Source organism: Martes martes, assembly GCF_963455335.1.
Source record: "Martes martes genome assembly, chromosome: 11".
Taxonomy (NCBI): Eukaryota; Metazoa; Chordata; class Mammalia; order Carnivora; family Mustelidae; genus Martes; species Martes martes.
Genome location: NC_137899.1, coordinates 29,969,481 through 29,989,340, shown reverse-complemented (window position 1 = coordinate 29,989,340; position 19,860 = coordinate 29,969,481). Strand labels below are relative to the sequence as shown.

General features: G+C 38.0%; 1 protein-coding gene across 1 annotated transcript in view; it reads left to right on the top strand.

The window, feature by feature from the left end:
* SEMA3E (semaphorin 3E) overlaps nt 1-13,622 on the top strand; it is a 246,736-nt gene extending 233,114 nt beyond the window's left edge. Inside the window, exon 17 of the mRNA XM_080819075.1 lies at nt 11,605-13,622. Within this exon, the coding sequence (XP_080675201.1) occupies nt 11,605-12,057 (453 nt within the window). The 3' untranslated portion in view covers nt 12,058-13,622. The remainder of the gene's footprint in view (nt 1-11,604) is intronic.
* The last annotated feature ends 6,238 nt before the right edge of the window (nt 13,623-19,860 follow it).

Genomic DNA, 19,860 nt, shown 5'->3' with positions numbered 1-19,860 from the left:
TAAGCCATGAAAACCCCTTAGACAACTGTTTAGACACATTACTCTAGAAACTTGCATATAGGCTTTGAGGATAAGTAGATGTCAAGAAGACTAAGAAGGTATTTCAATAGTCGGGTGGAAGATTTTTGACCGGAACTAAACAATGGTGGTAGGAGGGGAGAAGATAGTTTTCATTTTTATGAGATGACATGGAGTGCATTTGATTGTTGAGAAAAAAGAGAAGCAATCAAAAATGATTCACATGTTCTTGGTTTGGGTATTTGTGAAGTTCATAGTGCAGTTAACAGGGTCTACAGGGAGGAATAGGAGGTTTAGGAGAAAAATGTTGGGTCATTTTGGCCATGGTGAACTGGGGTTTCCTGTGAAGCATTTAGGTGGAGACTTTGGTAAATATATGTTCAGGAATCTAAAATACAAAAGACAGATCTGGAATGGCAAGAGGTATGGGAGAGACGTCGGCATAGAGGCAGTAATTAAATTGATGGAGGTAATAAAAGTAAGTAGTAGAGCAGCAATTAATACTTAAATATCATTTCCTGTGTGCCAGGAAGTTCCTAACAATTTTAAGTATATTAATACTTTTAATCCTCACAACAGCCTTATGAAGTAGGTACTGTTATTGCCTCCACTTAATAAAGAAACCAAAGCACAAAGTGATTGAATTACTTGCACACTATCACATAGCCTATGAAATCAGTCTGAATCTGAGACCAGATACTCTGGTTTCAATTCTGGGCCCTTAGTCACAGCGTCATGGTGCTTCCAACTGCCCTACCTTACCCTGGAGAATGAGTAAATAAAAGGCAGTTATGAACCAAGCCTAGAAGCAAAGGGGAAAGAAACCCCGTCTAAGGAAAAATCAGAGGATAAATTCTAAAAGATAAGGTGAAAACAGAAAAACAATCCTAATTATAGTTCACCTTCATTTAGGGCCTACTAGGTGCTCTGTGCAGTCTAAGTGCCTGATGTGTAGTAACTTACTTAAAACCTACAACAGTTCTCTGAAGTAGTTAGCAGTACTGTGTGCATCACGGAGATGAGGTTAAGTAACTGATGCCAAATATGACACTGGTAAGTACCTCCAGAGTAGTGTTGCTTAAGTAAGTAGACACCATGGAGTCAGGGGAGTGTGAAATAATTGATCTCAGGGAAGAAGAACTGGATAAGGAAAAAGTCATAAACCCTGTGAAATTTTCAGAAACGAAGTACCTAGTGTTCCCTGAGAATGTGCTCAGTGGGATGGTTAAGCTGGGAGCTCTCTAGAAATAGGCTAAGTGATGAACGAGGCTGTGGAGAATTAGACACAGCTAGTGCAGTGTATTTTACCTAAAGGTTTGAAGGAGAAAGAGAGAGGTCAACAAAAGGAGACAAAAGGAGAGAGAATTTGTGGGGGTTTTTTTGACTTCAGAAAGAAGGTGACTTGGTCATGTTTATAGGTTGAAGGGAAAAGCCATCGAGAGGAGAATTGATGAAACAAGATAAAGAGCTTATGCAAGAGAACCTAACTATAGACAAAGGTGAAGGGGTGGGTTTTAAGAAGGAAGAGAAAAACCCCTCATTGTCTGAATTGGGAAAAAAGAAATTAAGGATTTTATGAATGTGGATAAGGAAGATAATTTCACAAAATCCAAGTTGAGCTCTAATTTCCAAATTCCTTGTCTATGATTATTTACATGTGGCATACGAGTTCAAATCTTCCTTACCTATATAAGGATGTATAAATGATATTTTTGTGACTGCAGAGGACAAAACTGTTGTGAACGTAACTAAATCACCTCAAGTGATACACCCTAGTTTAGGAATTCTCAGTTCAGGTACTTAAATTTATAAGCTTCCAAAATAATTGCAAAAGTTTCATCTTGAGTAACATTCCAAAGGAAAGGAGTTCATACTTGTTAGGTCACTTGGTTGGACAATTGAAGTATTTCTTTGCGTATTTCTCTTTCTCCAAAATGCATAAGGACTACATTTTAAAACTTAAGGAAATGAAGGAAAATTTACATATGTATTTGTTGCTTAGATTTCAATGTTTATTAGTTCACTGCGTGTACTTTCCAAGTTATCATGGTAAAGAAAACCGTAGTTTCGTCAAGCTCTTCACGAGATTAGTAAACAAATTTTACCTTAATTATAATACTCATCTTGAATATTGTAAATTTGGAATAGATGATTTTAACGTGAAAATAGAGTATTTCTTTGTACCTGACAATGATTTAAGGCAGAAGTTGCAAACTTCTGGCCCTCCGCCTCCTTTGTAAATAAAATTTTATTTGAAAACTGTCTCGCCCATTTGTTTACCTAGCGTCTCTGGATGTTTCCATCCTATAACCACAAAGTTGAGTAGTTATGAGAGAGACCATATGAACTGCCAAGCCCAAAAAACTTTATTGTATCACTCTTTACAGGAAGTTTGTTGGCCTTTGATTTATGGTAAAGTGAAGCTTTATTAAATGAGCATTACTGTGAAAAATATCTCTGAATTTTGGAGAAAAGAATTTTTTTCATTAATAACCAAGCCCTCACTTTGCACTAAGCACTATAATTTCATTGGAATGAGTTTTCGATAAAATTAAGCAGTATGAATATTTTTTTGGAGTGTGATCTTTTGGACTTATTCTTTAGTCCTTTACTGACAAAACCAATGTATATCCTAAAGACACTGTAAGTAAGGTTGACTTCCAGGAAGGAGTTGAATTACCATACACAAATCCCCAGTGCAGAAATTGGGGGGCAATCCCAAAACACATAAAATATTCTCCAAAGTGATATAAGGCAGGCAAGTAAGTTGCTGTCCATAAGACCAGCACCACACTTTATCCAAGCATGGAAGTTTCATTTTCCCCTTGATCCTCATAGATCTTCCATTGTGGATCCTTTCTCTAAGGGCAAATACTTCTGTTTTTGTGCTTGTGTGTTTTAAAATATTTCATTTTAAAATAGCTGATTGTCTGCATTGTATAGACTGCTTAAATAATGCACAAGTGTGCATGTTTATTATAGAAAATCCAAGAAACAATGTAAGTTGACATCAAAACTCTTAAGACTTCAGTTTCACCCCACTCTCTGAATTCTTTTTTTTTTTAAACTGGATGCCAAAAATTGTTACTTTCAACTCTGCTCTCAGACCACCTACTAAGTAGGATGAATTCATCAAAGTCATTTGAATACTGTTGAGAAATCTAAGAAGCATGGTTAACTTATAAATCAGTGGTTCCTTCCAGATAACTCGGAGCTCATTGCATCCATGCAGAATTTGCACAGCTTTAAATAAAACTAATTTTATTGGTGATTCAGTGCATTGTGAGACCGCTTCTCTTGTGAAACCAAAAGAAAAATGGAGTATATAAGTTACATCTTTTAATGTTGCAGATTTATTACATCATCAACACTAGAAGAATTATGAAGTAAAATCTCATCCTTATTCTACCATGTTGTTTGCTAAGCGACGTGTATTTTCTTGACCTTCCCAATGCTAATCCATGACAGAAAGCCTAAGGGATCAATGACAGCCATAAGTTTATGATAATGTCTTTTTACACATGTACTGAAAGCATGAGGTTTGTTCCACATGAATATTATTTGTTTTTCTTGTTGTCATAACAGAAAGTGCATGAACTCTGCCTCATTTGAAACATCTGCTTAATAGTTTTGATGTTTCTATTTCAGTCTTTAAAAAAATCTCCACTCATCTTTTCTAAGCCTTGACAAGCATATGTTTATAATGTCATTTGCCCCATATTTTATTTCTGGAGTAATTAGCAGTATAGCCCATTAATTTCTTTCTTCCTTTTTTTTTTTTTTTTTTTTTTTTACTTCACAGTTCCTGTAAGTGGAAAATAGAGAGCATTATTTTGGTCATAAGGATAGAACTGGATCTAGCGATTTAGATAGAACTCTCTTTGGTTAATTTTCCAAGAGAATACTGATGTCTTTGAAAATTAAATATGCATTCCCGAATCTATGGAATCAGACACAGACCCGTGTTTTATCCCTCACTCTGACAGTGCGCATCTGATTAAACAAACTAACATGGTAACTCTGTAAGCCCAGTGTCAGACACATGGTGGATGTTCAACAATATCAAAAATATGAATTCTCTTCACTCTAATTCCCCTGATTCCAGGATAAATTATAGTTCCTATGGTCTTCTAGATAATAAAAGATGCATCTGCATAGAATTTTATATCCATTCCACCTTTTGTGAGTCCTGTAGAATAACTTATATTGAACTGTACTTGGGCATCTTGTCTTGACCTTGAGATGTGACCTTAAGAGAATGTGTTCAGTATAGTACTATTGTTTGGATGCCTGTATGTCATTTTATGAAAACACAGACGAGATTATTTTTTTCCTCAGGCCTCAGTGCTGGGAAAAGATGTTCTTGTCATAAAGAGTAACTTTATTTTTGTTCTAATATATTTTTTTTTTATTTGAGTATAGTCAACACACCATGTTACATTATTTTCAGGCGTATGGCACAGTGATTCAACTTCTGTAGACACTATGCTGTGCTCCCCACGAGTGTAGCTGCCATCTGTCACCAAACAAGGCTATTACAGTATCATTGACTATATTCCCTATGATAAGGAATAACTTTAAAAAATATAATTTAGGGTCATTTGGGCCTTAGAATTCAGCATACTTTCCTCTTTCCTTCAGTCACTAGGTAACTTAGTGTTGACTTTGTAGTCCAAATAGACCAGTTGTTTAGTTCCTTATGGTATGCATTTTTGTGTTCAAACATCATCTTTCTTTCATCCCTTCCTCTTATTTTCCCTTCATCCTGATTATCCCGATATTCTTCCATATGGAAATTTTTAATAAAACATTACCCTTACACTGCTGTTTGTGTATTTTGCAGCATTATTTCTAAAATTGTGTGATTATGATATACTAGAGCTTGAACAGATTTTATAGACTTAGTTTATTGGTTGCCAAACCAAGATAATCATTATAAGCATATCATTTGGTTCACAGCACATTGTCATAATGGGTTCACACAAATCTCCTTTCTTGTTTGACTTCATTTTTCCTGGACCACCTTTTTCCACTTTTATGTTTGCTTCCCCATATGCATGCACTGTAATGATTGGAGTAAGTCCAATACTACATCATTTGCACTATATTGAACAAGTATATAACATTTTGAGTACCCATGAGCTGTAAAAATAGATCTATTGAGTTCTAGGTCTTATTCTCCTTCCCTTTATAACTCAACACTGTGTTTCACGGCATATCACTGTGGCTCTTCGTGTCTCTGTTTCATTGTTCCTGATTGCGACTTAGCATCCCATAGCAAGGATCCATTGATCTTGATTGATCCATCCTCCTCAGAGTGGACCAAGAGTGTCATTAATTCCCACTACCACATCTTTAAGGATCATCTCTTCAAGTAACCTCTTACAGACCTGAGTGCAAATATCTGCATTCTTGTCTTGTGACACCCTTCATTTCTGCGATTCTGTCAGCTCGCTTTCCAAATTTTGGCATCATCTGCACTCTCAAAGTGGTTTATGTGGATTCCCATTTTCCCATACTCTCACAAGTTTTTGTTATTTTCTATTTAATGCCTGTGTTGGTGGTAGAAGGTCGTGTCTTATTTACATTTGTATTTCTAAAATTACTAGTAAGATTGAACATTAACTTGTGTACTTATTAGACATTTGGGTTTCTTCTTCTTTGATTTGCTTTTTGATATGTCTTTTTCCCTATTTTTCTCTTTTATTTTTCTCTTTTCTTGACTTTTGAGAGTTCTTTGCATTTCTGTGTATTCGTTTGTTCTTGAATATAAATGTTCCAAATTTCCTCTTTAATATAGTTGATGTTTCTCAAGATAACATTCTTTCACAGTATGGTTTTGAGTTCTTATTTGTGATAACTTTCTTCTTAGCATCTTCTTGTGTTAGACAAAGGTTTTCCAATTTGGATCTTTAGTTAATCTGAAGTATATATACAACTTTATTTCTTCTCTACATAGTGTGATAGGTTTCCCTAAATGAGCTATCAAGTAATTCACCCCGTTCCTACTGGGCAGTCATCTTGATCATATAGCAGGTTCACATTGAAAAGTGTTTTTTAAAAGAAGAATTTTATTTTTATGCTGTTATATATGATATATTTTTTGTAAGTCAACTGATTTTTTTTTTTATTGAAGGTAGGCCAGATAAACAAATATATGTTATTGGTCTCTATTTCTTAACTAAAACTCTATTTCAGTGTTACATATATTCTGAAAGAAATGAGTTCAAGGCCTATGTCTTTCCTTTTCCTATGAAGAGCATGGACCCATATGGTTGATACACATGGAAATCACTGCTTCTTCCTGACCAGCTTCCAGATGTGCTGGGTTCTTTGTTCAATTACTTTTTTTTTTATTTGACATTACAAAACATACTGAATCAATCTCTATAACTCAGAATATTAAAACCATTTTCAGTAAGAAATGCTGTATTTTTGTAGATTGCCTATAGGAATATTTGAGAAAGTGATGTATTATGTATCATCTTCTTGACCAAGGAAATCGGGTCTACAGACATAGAGAAAGTACAGCTGATAAAAACAATTGTGTGATCAAGATTTGCTGCCGAAGGTGCCCATGTGGACTAAAGTGGAAAGATTAAATCATGGAAGGACTTCAAATACAAATTTCTAAGTCACTTTTATTTTTAGGTATTCATAGGCTACAGAAAATACATTTAACTTTCACAGTGATTTAACACTTACAGTGTACGGCCATCCAGATTTTGAAGTTAAAACATCTTTTATTACTGAAATTTCTAACTCATTGTAACTGTGAAGGGAAACCTACATTCTGAGACAGGCACTATCTCTAACTTGCAAATAATTGTTGGAGGACAGTTCCCATTGTAATTGTCACGTTTCCATGTCTTTGAACTTGGCTGGACTTTATATGCACACAATACAGTGTTTCTCATATTGGGCTTCTGATTTTGAAAGAATTACCTGCTTGAGGGGGGAAAAAAAAAAAAAAAGAAACACTCCTAACCCAGTGGCCAAGGATTTGTATTTTATTTTCATTTTTGCTTTTTGTTTTATTTTAAAACACTTTCATAAATGTGTTGTTATATGCCAGAAATTACACTGGATGTCCTTTTTATGTTCATATTTGCCCTCTCACGGGAAATATAGTAGGGAGAAAACAAAGGACCATATTCAATGCTGGTGTTTGTAAGCAAATTCCTTCCAGGCAAAGACAGTGTCCTAGGAGTGCTTTTTCTATGTATCTGTGAAGCATGGCCCTTCCAGTAGTTACTGACTGCTCCTGAAATCATGCTGGCTTCTTCCTTGTCCAAATCACTACTGGATCTACACAGAAGAAGTGAATCACTTCTGGACATACTTTATGGGGATACCCCATGGCCTTGCATTCTTGTACACTCTGAACAAACTAGTATGTTCTCATTTTCACTATGTTCTGAGCACTCTACTCAGTATGGAATACTCAGTATAATTAAAAAGATAGGCCTTTGCTCTTATGAAACTTACAGTTAACAAGATGAAACTTGCATGGCAAAATTATTTGATGAGGAATATAAATGTCAGCTTGTGTGCTACAGATGAGAATGCTATTGAATTATAAAAAGAAAGACGAGATCTTTAGGGCTGCAAAGAAAGTATTCATTAAGAAGTGAAAGTGTAAGCTTGGAAAGAAATTTTACAAAATGGATTGGTGGGTGGCAGAAAGGAGTTTACTAACGGAAAGAAAGAGTAAGACGAGAATCAGCCATGCAAGAGAGAAAGAAAGTGGCCATACAAGGAACCGGGAACAGAAGGAGTTCTGAAAAGGAAGACTTGACTCTGGTGTTTGTACAGGTTGTCCCCACCATCTGCCCTTGAAATTAAAACATGGTCTTGGGCTTCTAGCACAACTTGTATTAAAATGTTTATGAAATACTCATAAGAATGAAAGAAAGAATGCATTCTTTATGCGTGTGACTTTTATTCAACTATAGAAGCAAAATAAATTTACAAATAAGATACAGACAAATCTATGTATCATTTAAATCTTTATTTAATGTGATCATTTTTTACCACCAAAATAAGGCATCTCCATGAACGTAACATGGGGCACAGACTCCCACATACACGTGTGCACGTGTGTGCTTAAAACAGCTGCCTGTAGCACTTTGTGCCATGTGCTGACTCAATCCCCCTAACTCTCTATACCAGTGACTTCAAAACTTTTTATGTACTTTACTGCATAGGGATGTTGTTTGGTTTTTATTTGGCTGGAACATATCATTAACATACTGCATTCATCTTTGTTCTCAGCAGCTGGAAACCATTAAAGCTCTGAAAATGGTTCAGAGTCTATGATAAACACCAATACTAACGAGAAGTTGATCTTCCCCATGATCCCAAATATAGTTTATTAATTTACATGATGATCATGAAGGTTAAACACAATCATCCAAGAAGTCTTTACAGAACAGTCATTGATCTCCATCCAGAAATGTACTATTCCACCAAACCTTGAGAAGCACTAGAGTGGGCTGTTCAGGGTATGGATTTAGAAAGGCAGGATCTTGTTAACTGAACAATTCTTACCTGCTTGGGCAAGCAATAGAATCTGGATAAGGAGCGTGACAAAAGGAAGTGAAATTTGAAGCAGAGTAAAATACTACTCTTTTGTTGAAAGAAACAGGAAAGGTTTCAGTCAAAAGAAAATCGTTGAAGGACTTGTTATTTTTTGCAGGTAATTTTGTGTGCTCAGTTGACAAAGGTTAACGGGTGACGTAATGGTAGTAAAGGAAGGAGGACAGTCTTACAGGGGTGTGAGGGAGGCCCATTTGAAGAGATGATGTTTTAATTCAGCCTTTTCCAATATGGAACCAGCAGTAGGGAAGTCCCTCTGACAGGTACAACAGCGTGGGTGATGAAACAGAATCAAGCTGAGCCTAATAGACAGAGAAAGAAGGAAGATTTGGGAGGAGTCTACTATGAGGTAAGGTCAAAGAATCCATCACAAAGTATGAGAATCTAACACTGTGGGAAAATAGTGAAATGGAATGAATGTTTCCCACCATCACCACATAGGAAATGTTGATGGGAATTTATAATGTAGTGGGTATGAGAGCATAATAATGAGAAGTAGAGCAATGCATGAGGATAGATGGACTAGAAGAAGAATAATATAATTGTCAGGAATAAGGAAGTTAGTAAATTGGGGGGTGCAGTTTGCATGAAAAGACAGTGGATTGTAAATAATGAAGGCTCAGGTAAGTTTCAGTCAGTGTTCTGTAATTAACAGGAAACACAAAACAATGGACGATCTATGTGTAAGATACACCATCTTAGGGAAGCTCATTGAAATGAGGAAATAGATGAGTTACTACTCTTTTTTTTTTTTTAAGATTTTGTTTATTTATTTGACAGACAGAGATCACAAGTAGGCAGAGAGAGAGGAAGGGAAGCAGGCTCCCCAGTTAGCAGAGAGCCTGATGCAGGTCTCAATCCCAGGACCCGGCGATCATGACCGGAGCCGAAGGCAGACGCTTTAACCCACTGAGCCACCCAGGCGCCCCATAAAGCACTCATTTTTTTTTTTTTTTAAAGATCTTGGAAATAGATGAGTTACCAAATGGATGCAAATAAAACAGGAGATCAGGGAAGGATGGAGGATTGTGCCTTAGAGGGAAGGAGAAATCTACAGAAGAGACCAAGAAGAGAACCGGGACAGTAAAATGGCGTGTACCAGACTGTTTTAAAAAAGAAACAAACAAAGACAAGGTTTAAGAAGGCAGATCCCTGTGTCACACACAGCCACAAGTTTAAAAACATTGGAGGCTGAGCTTCAGAGTCTGAATCATCCATGACATGTGATAAATTTATGGAGAAAGTAGTGGTACACATGATGAGCAGGGACGCCAAGTCATTTGAGTTCCTGCCTAGGGCAGGAGTCCTGGATCCCTCCTCAGCAAACCTGTCGACAGAGAAATAGATGTTTGATGTAGTGATGGTGGTTTTGGTTCAACAGCGCTTCCTACTTCCTCACAAGAGAATTTCTTGAGTTAATGGCTATAGCATTCTGCCTACGTGGACACGGTCCTGCCAAGTCAAGGGAAGCCCCTGTCTGGGATTTATGGAGCTCCTTCATCCAGTGATGTCATTCTGGAGCTGCTGAGTAATTAATTTACCTTACATGGCTGGGGAGAGGGGAGGACAAAACCCTCTGAGAGCTTCATAATTTGTCTTACGACACTTCCAATGCCATTTTACCATGATTCACAGATTATGTAGTTACATAATGATATACAGTCACTTGTTGTACACACGGCAACTTTAGCCATGCGGGATCTGATTAGGGCTCCGGAGAGCTGAACCCAGCAGGCCTGGCCAGGACCTGCCCCTGGGACCAAAACATGCTTGTCTTAATGGTCTTTACTGCCAGAGTGGTTGTGGCTGCTTAGTCTGCAGCTTTTGTCTTGGCAAAGGTGAATATTGTTTTCGTTTTGTATTCTCAAGGGCCAAGTTAGCCAGTGTAATGGGAATCACCTTTACAGCACCCATGGTATGCTCCTAGGGCATCTGAAAACACCTCCCGGTTTGTTTTTAGCTGGAGGACACTATACAGGAAAGGGAGAGGTAGGTACCTGTAGCACCGTACAAAGTGTTCTCACTTAGGTTATTTTATTTAAATTTTACAACAATCATTAGGGTGACAGTAGGCTTATCTCCATTTTTAGGAAGAAAATTAAGGCAGAGAATATACATAAATGCCCTAGATCACACAATTAATAGATAGTGGTGGAAATATTTGAGTGTAGCTTTGTCTGATGTCAAACCATAGACCCGCCGTTTATCATATGAGCAGTATTTTTCAGAAGCATTTTTGTGCTCTTCTTACCTTGAATTGTATTTATTTATAGAAGTCATGTGCGTAATTTATTATGTCAAAGACGTAAAAAGGTATCTGAGCCCTGAAGTTATGTGCAATACTAATATTTACTGGAACGTGAGATTCTTCAGAGCAGATTGTGGATTTTTCTGGCTTATTTTTAAGTCTCTGTTCAATAGAAAGCCTTGTGGAAATATAAGGAGGGCTCACTTCATTAATGAATGGGGGATTTTTTTTTTCCTTCTTCATAAGGAAAGAGAGTGAAGGTATCTCAGATCTCTTAACAGAGTTCCTTATAGAGACACTAGTCTTTACGATCTGGAAGGATAAGAACCCCCGAACAAACAATGTGAGAAATGGCTTTTATGCTGTCTGCTAAAAGAAAAAGTTAAATCGACTGGACAGATTTGCACTCTAACTTTGAGTGCTCTACTGAACTTGATGGCTTTTTCTAATAATTAATTGAAATCATTAGGGAGAAACCTCTCTCACTCTGCTCTTAACAATATTGATGTGAAATAACCTTAAAATCATCAGTATGCAGTGATTTCAAAGGTAAGTAAGTTCAACATACACACATCGTCCTTCTCACTCGCTCAGTCACTCAGACGCATCTATGACTCTCAAGATTTCATCATGGGATCACAAACATTTAGAAAGAGTCAAGACGGACAGTGAAAGGGTTTATAGGTTGGTGTTGTATCCTGGAAAATATGCTAGTGGCATTAATTTTCTTGTTGTTGCAGGTGAAGACAGACGACAGAGTGGTTAAGATGGACCTCGGTTTACTCTTCCTTAGGGTTCGCAAAATGGATGCTGGGACCTATTTTTGCCAGACAGTAGAGCACGGTTTTGTCCATACCGTCCGTAAAATTACCCTGGAGGTCGTGGACGAGGAGAGAGTCGAGGAAATGTTTCACAAAGACTACGAAGAGGACGGGCCTCACAAGATGCCCTGTCCAGTGCAGAGCAGCATCCCACACGGGGCAAAACCCTGGTATAAGGAATTCTTGCAGCTGATTGGTTACAGCAACTTCCAGAGAGTGGAAGAATACTGTGAAAAGGTCTGGTGCACAGACAAGAAGAGGAAAAAGCTTAAAATGTCGCCTTCCAAGTGGAAATATGCCAACCCACAGGAAAAGAAGCTGCGTCCCAAAGCTGAGCACTATCGCCTGCCCAGGCACATTCTGGACTCCTGAGGGGGTGAAACCGTCCACTGGCTTCTGGAGAATTCCTGTTTGGAGCCGAAAACAAACAGGACGACAACGGCCACAAGGAAGAGAAACCATTCAGCTTCTTTGTATTGCTTAGAAGAGTTCTGTAACACAGAAATGACTGTGAAGGTATTATGATAAATTATTCTCCGTGCTCATGTGACTGGTTAAAAAATCTCATAGAATTAACTAATTTTTCGGAACAAATGTATTCCTCAGTGGCTTCCCACTCTATTTACCAAAAAGTGACCCTCGCTGTAGTTTTGAGTACTTGGCTGCTTTTCCTTGACAATTATTATTTTACCCTTGGAAGACTTAGGATTACTGAAATATTGGTGAAAAATCAAGAGATTTTCATAAGCATGGAAAAAAATGAAATATATATTTTAATCTTTCTGAATTCTATCTTTCCTCCATGATGTAAAATATACAGAATATCCAGTACTTTAACGTTCGCATATGAGCTGTCTGTACTTTTTAAGAATTCTCGTGTTAATATCTAAGCTATGTGTTGTGTGAAGCAGGTGTGTTGTAATTATCGTAAACCGTGAAAGAAAAATTGCGGTCACCTTGAGGTTCGTGCCCTTCATAAAACAACTCATTCAGTCCCATTTACGATAGTTACGTTTCATGATGAAAACACGTCCTTTCAATTTCACTCCACTGCATAAAGAATGAAATATAAGGTAACTTCTGAAAAAGAAATATATTAAGAAAAAAATGAAATGCCAAAAAAGTTGAAGTTTCGGTTAGAAGTCTAACTGAAAAAGTTTTTGCTGCCCTCTTGTGGTAGAAAAAATATATTATCTTTTTTTCTGTTTTTAGAGATTGTCTAGTAAAGATTTAAAAGCAGCTTCTGTTAATCCATCTTGGCCATTTTCAGGAAAAAAAACACCTTAAATAAAAATGTCTTAATGCTTATGTCATGCTCTAAGATGGAGATAATGTGTTTATGAATAATTTATTACCTCACAAGCCAAAAATGAAGATATTACAGCACCGAAGCTCTATTAAAACTTAAGTTTTATTCCTTCTAAATAATCTTCCCTGAAATATAAAAGATACTCCAGAAACGTAGGTTTGTTATTTTAAAAATGTTAAAGAAGATTGCTCTCATATCAAATTTCCCTATTTTAATGTTAACAAATAAGAAAATTGTTTCATGAGTTCACTTAACTCCCAAGATGTCTAGAATGCTTTTTGCTTTATAAATAGTATCGAAAGTTTTTATTTTCGAAAATGCTTGTTTCTTGAAGTCTTTCCTTCTCCTTTTCATTTAGTGATTGCCTTTCTAAATTATGAAGTTTTGTTGAGATTTTTTTGTTTTTTTATTTTTATTTATTTTTAAAATTTCTTTACAGTGTTCCAGTATTCATTGTTTATGCACCACACCCAGTGCTCCATGCAATACGTGCCCTCCATAATACCCACCACCAGGCTCACCCAATTTCCCACCCCCACCTCTCCAAAACCCTCAGTTTGTTTCTCAGAGTCCACAGTCTCTCATGGTTTGTCTTTTAAATAAAAAATTAAAAGTGAGAGAATTACACATGAAAAAAGTTATAAATATTTATTTAAATGTTAACTTTATTCATTTCAGTTCTCAAAGTTAGCTTATAGGGTATATAACTAAGAAAGTCCAAGTGTTGATGACTTGTAATGACTTGCAATTTCATTCAAAAACTAAGAAATACGTAGATTTTTTTAAAAAAGTTTAAAAAGTTCATTTGTTAAGCCACCAAGCTCCAAAAGGTCTAAAGCCTGGAAATACTTTGAAAATTAACATTCTCTGAAAAATACAGTTGCTGTTTGCCCATGAATCCACCAGAGGTCATTGTTGCCCACCAATATTAACTGAACACAGCGTATTTATCAGTGAAATCCTGCCCAGTTGTGGAGAAATAGAACCATAACCACGGATCACAGGGTCTTTAGCAAAGTTTATATCCGAAACACTCAAAATGTACAGATAAGTCAATAAAGCACAATTTACTGAAAACATTCTGCCATTATACAAGAAAAGGGAAAGTGGGATTTTTTTCCTGTATTCAGATTTCTTTTTTAAGTAAGGCATATAGCACATACGTTGTTGCCATTTTTGTCCAACTGAAGAGATAAGACTGAGGAGAATAACTTTTCTGATATAAGCCTGAAGAATTAAATATACCTAGAAGCTGTTCAAGTAAATGAGATGACTAGTAAGAGGCGGAGCTTTTTAAAGTGCTAATTTGAGAGAAGTCTGATAAGAAAATTTAGAGGATTCAAGTCCACAATTTAGAGAGAGCACTAGATTTTCATACATATATATGTATACTTTCCCCTTTTGCTCAGTCTCTCCCCTTTCTTCCCTCAAACGTGTCCAGGTGCAGTGCACATGCGCACACACATCACGACGTACTTTAAGATAAACCGGCATTATCCTCTCAAAAGACAAACCAACAAACAACCTATGTTGCTCTGTCCTTGAGAATCAGAAACATAACACAAAACGTATACCCCGTCTTTTGTCCGGTCTGGTGTCAGAATTCGAATTCAGGATCTCCTTTGAGAAATGTCCAGGCTTGGAAAATTACAAATGGATTGACCAGATTTATCCTCTTTTTCTCGAACTCAGGAAAGGACACGTGTTTAGCTAACTGCAAGACAGGGAGGAATTAAGAGTGGGCCCTGGACCCACCGCATTTTGCCCAGTCATGGATAGACCTGGGGACAAGAAATTATGCCCTCCAGGAACAAACATTAGGCTGAGAAAGAGTCATAACCATCCATCCTACGTTCAAGGAGGCACCTCCGTATAGGATCAGTCTCCTGCTTCTTCAGACCTCCACTGTGTTGTCCTCGGTGAAGGAAGAGGTCCTGGGAGTAGAACAAGCCTTGATACAGAACAGTGTCTATCTCCTCTTTCAATTCTTCACCAGCCCTACTAAGTGAGGGGTGTGGATTTGTTGGCAAAGAGAATGGCACCTTGAAAAGGTTTTGCTTCAGGAATTGTGAGGTCTCTTCCATGTCTAACATTCTACATTGCTATTTTTTTTTCGTTTTTATTGCTGAATATTTCAATGCAAAGCTATGAACTTGGAGAAACAGGGATTAACGTGGAAATAAACACAAAGAAGAGCTCTAGGGGGGAAAAAGGGAACAGAAAGTCTTTGCCAGTTTAGTAAATGGCAGGTCTGTATATACTTTAGAGTTTTTTCTTTGCCCAAATTAGTTACACACTTAGGATGTTTTTATGGAGTGTTTAATATTTGCTATAGGGTGTAGGGCTTTGTAAATCTTCATAGCGACTCTGAACATTTGTAAAATTTGTACGATACAGTAATAGTTCTGCATGTTGGTGTTAAGCATGAAACAAACACAGCAGCTGTTGTCCATAAAAATGAGTTGTCTTTAGCCTGCCAGATATATTGAGAAAACCGCTTGGGATCGGGAAGATTGCTGAGCTCCCAGGGTAGAGTCCCGCGTAGATACCGACGAGGAGCCCACGTTCTTGTTCTTAGAGCAGAGTATCGCATCCGAGTTACTTTTGCAAGAGCAGTGCTCATTTTTCAGGCCAACAACTGTTGCTTTGACTCAGTCATAAATGATAGACTTTCCACGAACACTGTTTTCCTTGTAGTGTGTTATTTAAGCTGGTATGTTTATTTTTTTCTCGGGAAGAGAGCATTATATTTTGGCTTTTGTTACAACTGAATGTGTTCTGTTTGTGTTTAAATGGCTTAGTTACAAGCTAGAGTACTATATGGGGAGGGGGCGGTTCTTGCCTCTCTCATTCCCTTTTATGTGCCCAGGTCCCAAACAGCATGTGCTTTCTTACTTCTTGTCACCAATTAGAAGCCATGAGACTTACCGTCTAGCGGTCAGGTCCAAAGACCACCGACACCGCGTCTCTCGGACTGTCGTGTGGACCTGCCGCTCTACACTGCATCCTTTGCCTGTACCATTATGTACGATTTCTATTTAGTGCAACTTAGATGCTAAAGAAATAAATATTTGCTAAACCCTTATGTGCTGTCCGAGCAGTGTTTTCTAAGGTGTGAGTTAAACTCAAAAGTTTCGGAATGTGTCAAAGCCCGCATGTAAACGTACAATGCTAGGCTAGTGCTGGTTTTCTTTAAGAAGTTAGAAAAGCATTCAGTTTCCCTTTTTTTCTTTTTTTTTTTTTAATTCAGAAGTCCACTTCCTCAAGGAGGAAAATGTCCACTCATCTCGTTCCCTTGCAGCATTTGGGCTTATTTTTGCCACATCATGTTTGTAGGACCGGCAGCCAGAAATGCCTTTCAAAGCTGCATCATCCAGATAAGAGGGGTGATGAAGGCTTTTGTAAGGGTAACTCGTAGGATGGTTACAATTTTTGCAGGCCTCAACATCTACCTTAATATATGTAAATGACTGTTTTCTCTGCTATTTTTATTAAACCTCCTTGGAGAGGTCATTTAAATGAGATTTGGTGTTAAGTGAATCTCTCTTTGGGAGTTTTGTTTCCAAGGCCGATTTTGTTGTTTGGGTCAGTGACTAGTTACCATATTTTGTTTATTTTTATTTATTTTTATTTGTGGTACTTTTTTATTATTTATTTATTATTTTTATTATTATTTTTATTATTTTATTATATTTATATATAATATACTATATTTATTATTTTATTATTATTATTATTTATTACTTATTTATTATTATTGAGTGAATGAACGAGTGGATACTTAATGTTTAAAGAACTCTTTAAAATGATCCAGTAGAGGGGCGCCTGGGTGGCTCAGTGGGTTAAAGCCTCTGCCTTCGGCTCAGGTCATGATCTCAGGGTCCTGGGATCGAGCCCCACATGGGGCTCTCTGCTCAGTGGGGAGCCTGCTTCCCTTCCTCTCTCTCTGCCTGCCTCTCTGCCTACTTGTGATCTCTGTCTGTCACATAAATAAATTAAAAAAAAAAAATGATCCAGTAGAAAAAGTTGGGAAAGGATACGAATAGGTCGTTTGTAGGTACAGAAATCTAAACAGCCCATTTAACGTGTTTTAAAGCAGGAATCTGACAGAAGCTTAGGGATGTTGTTTCTGGCAGCCGTATGATATGGTTATGCCATTAGTGATAACTGTTTCCACTGGTTTCAGACTTGCATTCCTGTACAATACAGCACCCTATTTTCATGGGGTGCTTGATGAGCCCATTGAAACTGCTCTTTTGCTATCTATTCAGTTACCAGTCCAGGAATCGTGGAGAAACAGTTGTGGTCCCTAGGACTCTCTTAGCTGTTACTCAAGGGAACAAAAGCATGCACCCATTTTGTTTCCTAAAGTATAGAAATGCTAAGCGTGCCATTAAGTTATATGAATAAAGAAAAATTGAGTTGTATTTGTCCTGAGAATGTGTTTACAGTTTTGACCGGAAAGATTCCAAATCCTAGTTTTCACTTGATGCAACTTGAAACACACTCAGCGTCCAGCTTTGAAAGTGCATTTCGAGTGTTTGGAATGTTGTGGAGTGTACTTCCAATTATGAATCTCGAGACTCCTGCTCAGGGTGGCTTTGAAAAGCACACTCGAATCTGGAGAAGCCGCAGAGAGGGAGCAGTGATAGACGGTATGCGGAAAGAGAAAATAATTTAACGGAAAAGAGACAGTAAGAGACAGCAAGAAGATGGTTGTCTGCGAGACAGGAAGAGGGCTCTCCCTAGGAATGACCCAATCAGGACCTTACCTTGAACTTGGACTTCCCAGCCTCCAGAACTGTGGGAAGTAAATGTTTGCTGTTTAAGCCACCCAGGCTGTGCTGTTTTCTTACAGCAGCCTGACCGGGCTAATACTTGAAGGAAAGCAGACACAGATAGAGACGTTCAGCATGAACAGAAACATGCAAAACGAGCCCATCGACAAATATTCCAAAACATCTGAAAAGATCTAAAGTTAAGTATACAATCATATATGGGAAAAGTGGCTATGATAAGCTTATATAAGTTATCATGACTGCTGGCTTATATTTTCCAAGTTGTAGGTGGGATTTCTTCTCTGGATCAGAATAGGTTCTCGGGGAAGGAGAAAAGAAAATGATCTACTCAACTTTCAACCAACAAAAGCTAGTGACGAGTAGAATGATCCATTGGAGTTGATTCCATGAATTCAACCTAATTTGAAAGAATACTTGAAACGTTTCTTTTACATGTTTGATGGTTGGTGGGTTTTAACCAGCACAAAGCAACTCAAATTTATTATCTTGTGATTTTTATCAGTCAGAAATCATGCTCAGCTCGACTCCCTGCTTGAGATCTCAACAGACCAACATCACTGCACAGGCTGCCTGGGCTTTGGGGAGGAATTCACTTTCAAGCTCATCCAGGTAATTGAGAGAATTCTGGTCCCCGGGGTTCTAGGACTGAGATCCCTGCCCCCTGCCTTCTGTATTTAGTGTCAACAATGGCCTGTTAAGTCCTCCCTACTCTTGGCATCTCTGACTCTCTGTGGCATTTCTCTGCTTCAGACTGGAGAAATTTCTCTGCTTTTAAGGTTCATGTGATCAGGCTGGATCCACGGAGATAATCCAGGCTAATCTCTTTCTTTAAAGATGTATTACCTTAATCACATCTGCAGTCCCTTTTCACCATGGAACACAACATATATTCAGGTTCTGGGGATTAGGATGTGGCCATATTTGCAGCACACAGTCCATTCCCTGCCTCCCCCCCGAATTTACGTTCTTCCCAAATGCAAATTACATTTATCCCATCTCAAGGTCCCCAAAGTTCTCTTTCTTTTACAGCGTCGGCTGAAAAGTCCCAAATCTTATCATCTGCCTTTAATCAGGGGCAGATGAGACTCTTGGTATAATCCTTCACATACCCCTAGGGCACAATTTCTTTCCATCTGTGGTTCTGTGAAACTGAAGCAATCAGTTATCTGCTTCCAACATACAATGATGGGACAGACAAAGGTGAAGAGTTTACAGAGATACTCTGTTTTGAACAGGGGGAAAATGGTAGGTAAAGTGGAGTCTCCATCCAAAGCAGTTTGATATAATTCATCAGGGCAAGCTCCATTAGGTTTTGTTTTGTTTTTTTATTTCTTTTCAGTGTGACAGTATTCATTGTTTTTGCACCACACCCAGTGCTCCATGCAATACGTGCCCTCCCCAATACCCACCACCTGGTTCCCCCAACCTCCCACCCTGCACCCCTTCAAAACCCTCAGGTTGTTTTTCAGTGTCCACAGTCTCTCATGGTTCATCTCCCCTTCCAATTTCCCTCAACTCCCTTCTCCTCTCCAGCTCCCCATGTCCTCCATGTTATTTGTTATGCTCCACAAATAAGTGAAACCATATGATAATTGGCTCTCTCTGCTTGACTTATTTCACTCAGCATAATCTCTTCCAGTCCCGTCCATGTTGCTACAAAAGTTGGGTATTCATCCTTTCTGATGGAGGCATAATACTCCATAGTGTATATGGACCACATCTTCCTTATCCATTCATCCATTGAAGGGCATCTTGGTTCTTTCCACAGTTTGGCGACCGTGGCCATTGATTGCTGCTATAAACATTGGAGTACAGATGACCCTCTTTTCACTACATCTGTATCTTTGGGGTAAATACCCAGTAGTGCGATTGCAGGGTCATAGGGAAGCTCTATTTTTAATTTCCTGAGGAATCTCCACACTGTTCTCCAAAGTGGCTGCACCAACTTGCATTCCCACCAACAGTGTAAGAGGGTTAAGGCCTGGGAATATTCTATAGCTCTCAGTGTTGCCTCCTGTGAGTTTACCTTTGGCCCTGTGAACTCTCCATCTGGATTCATTGTGTTTT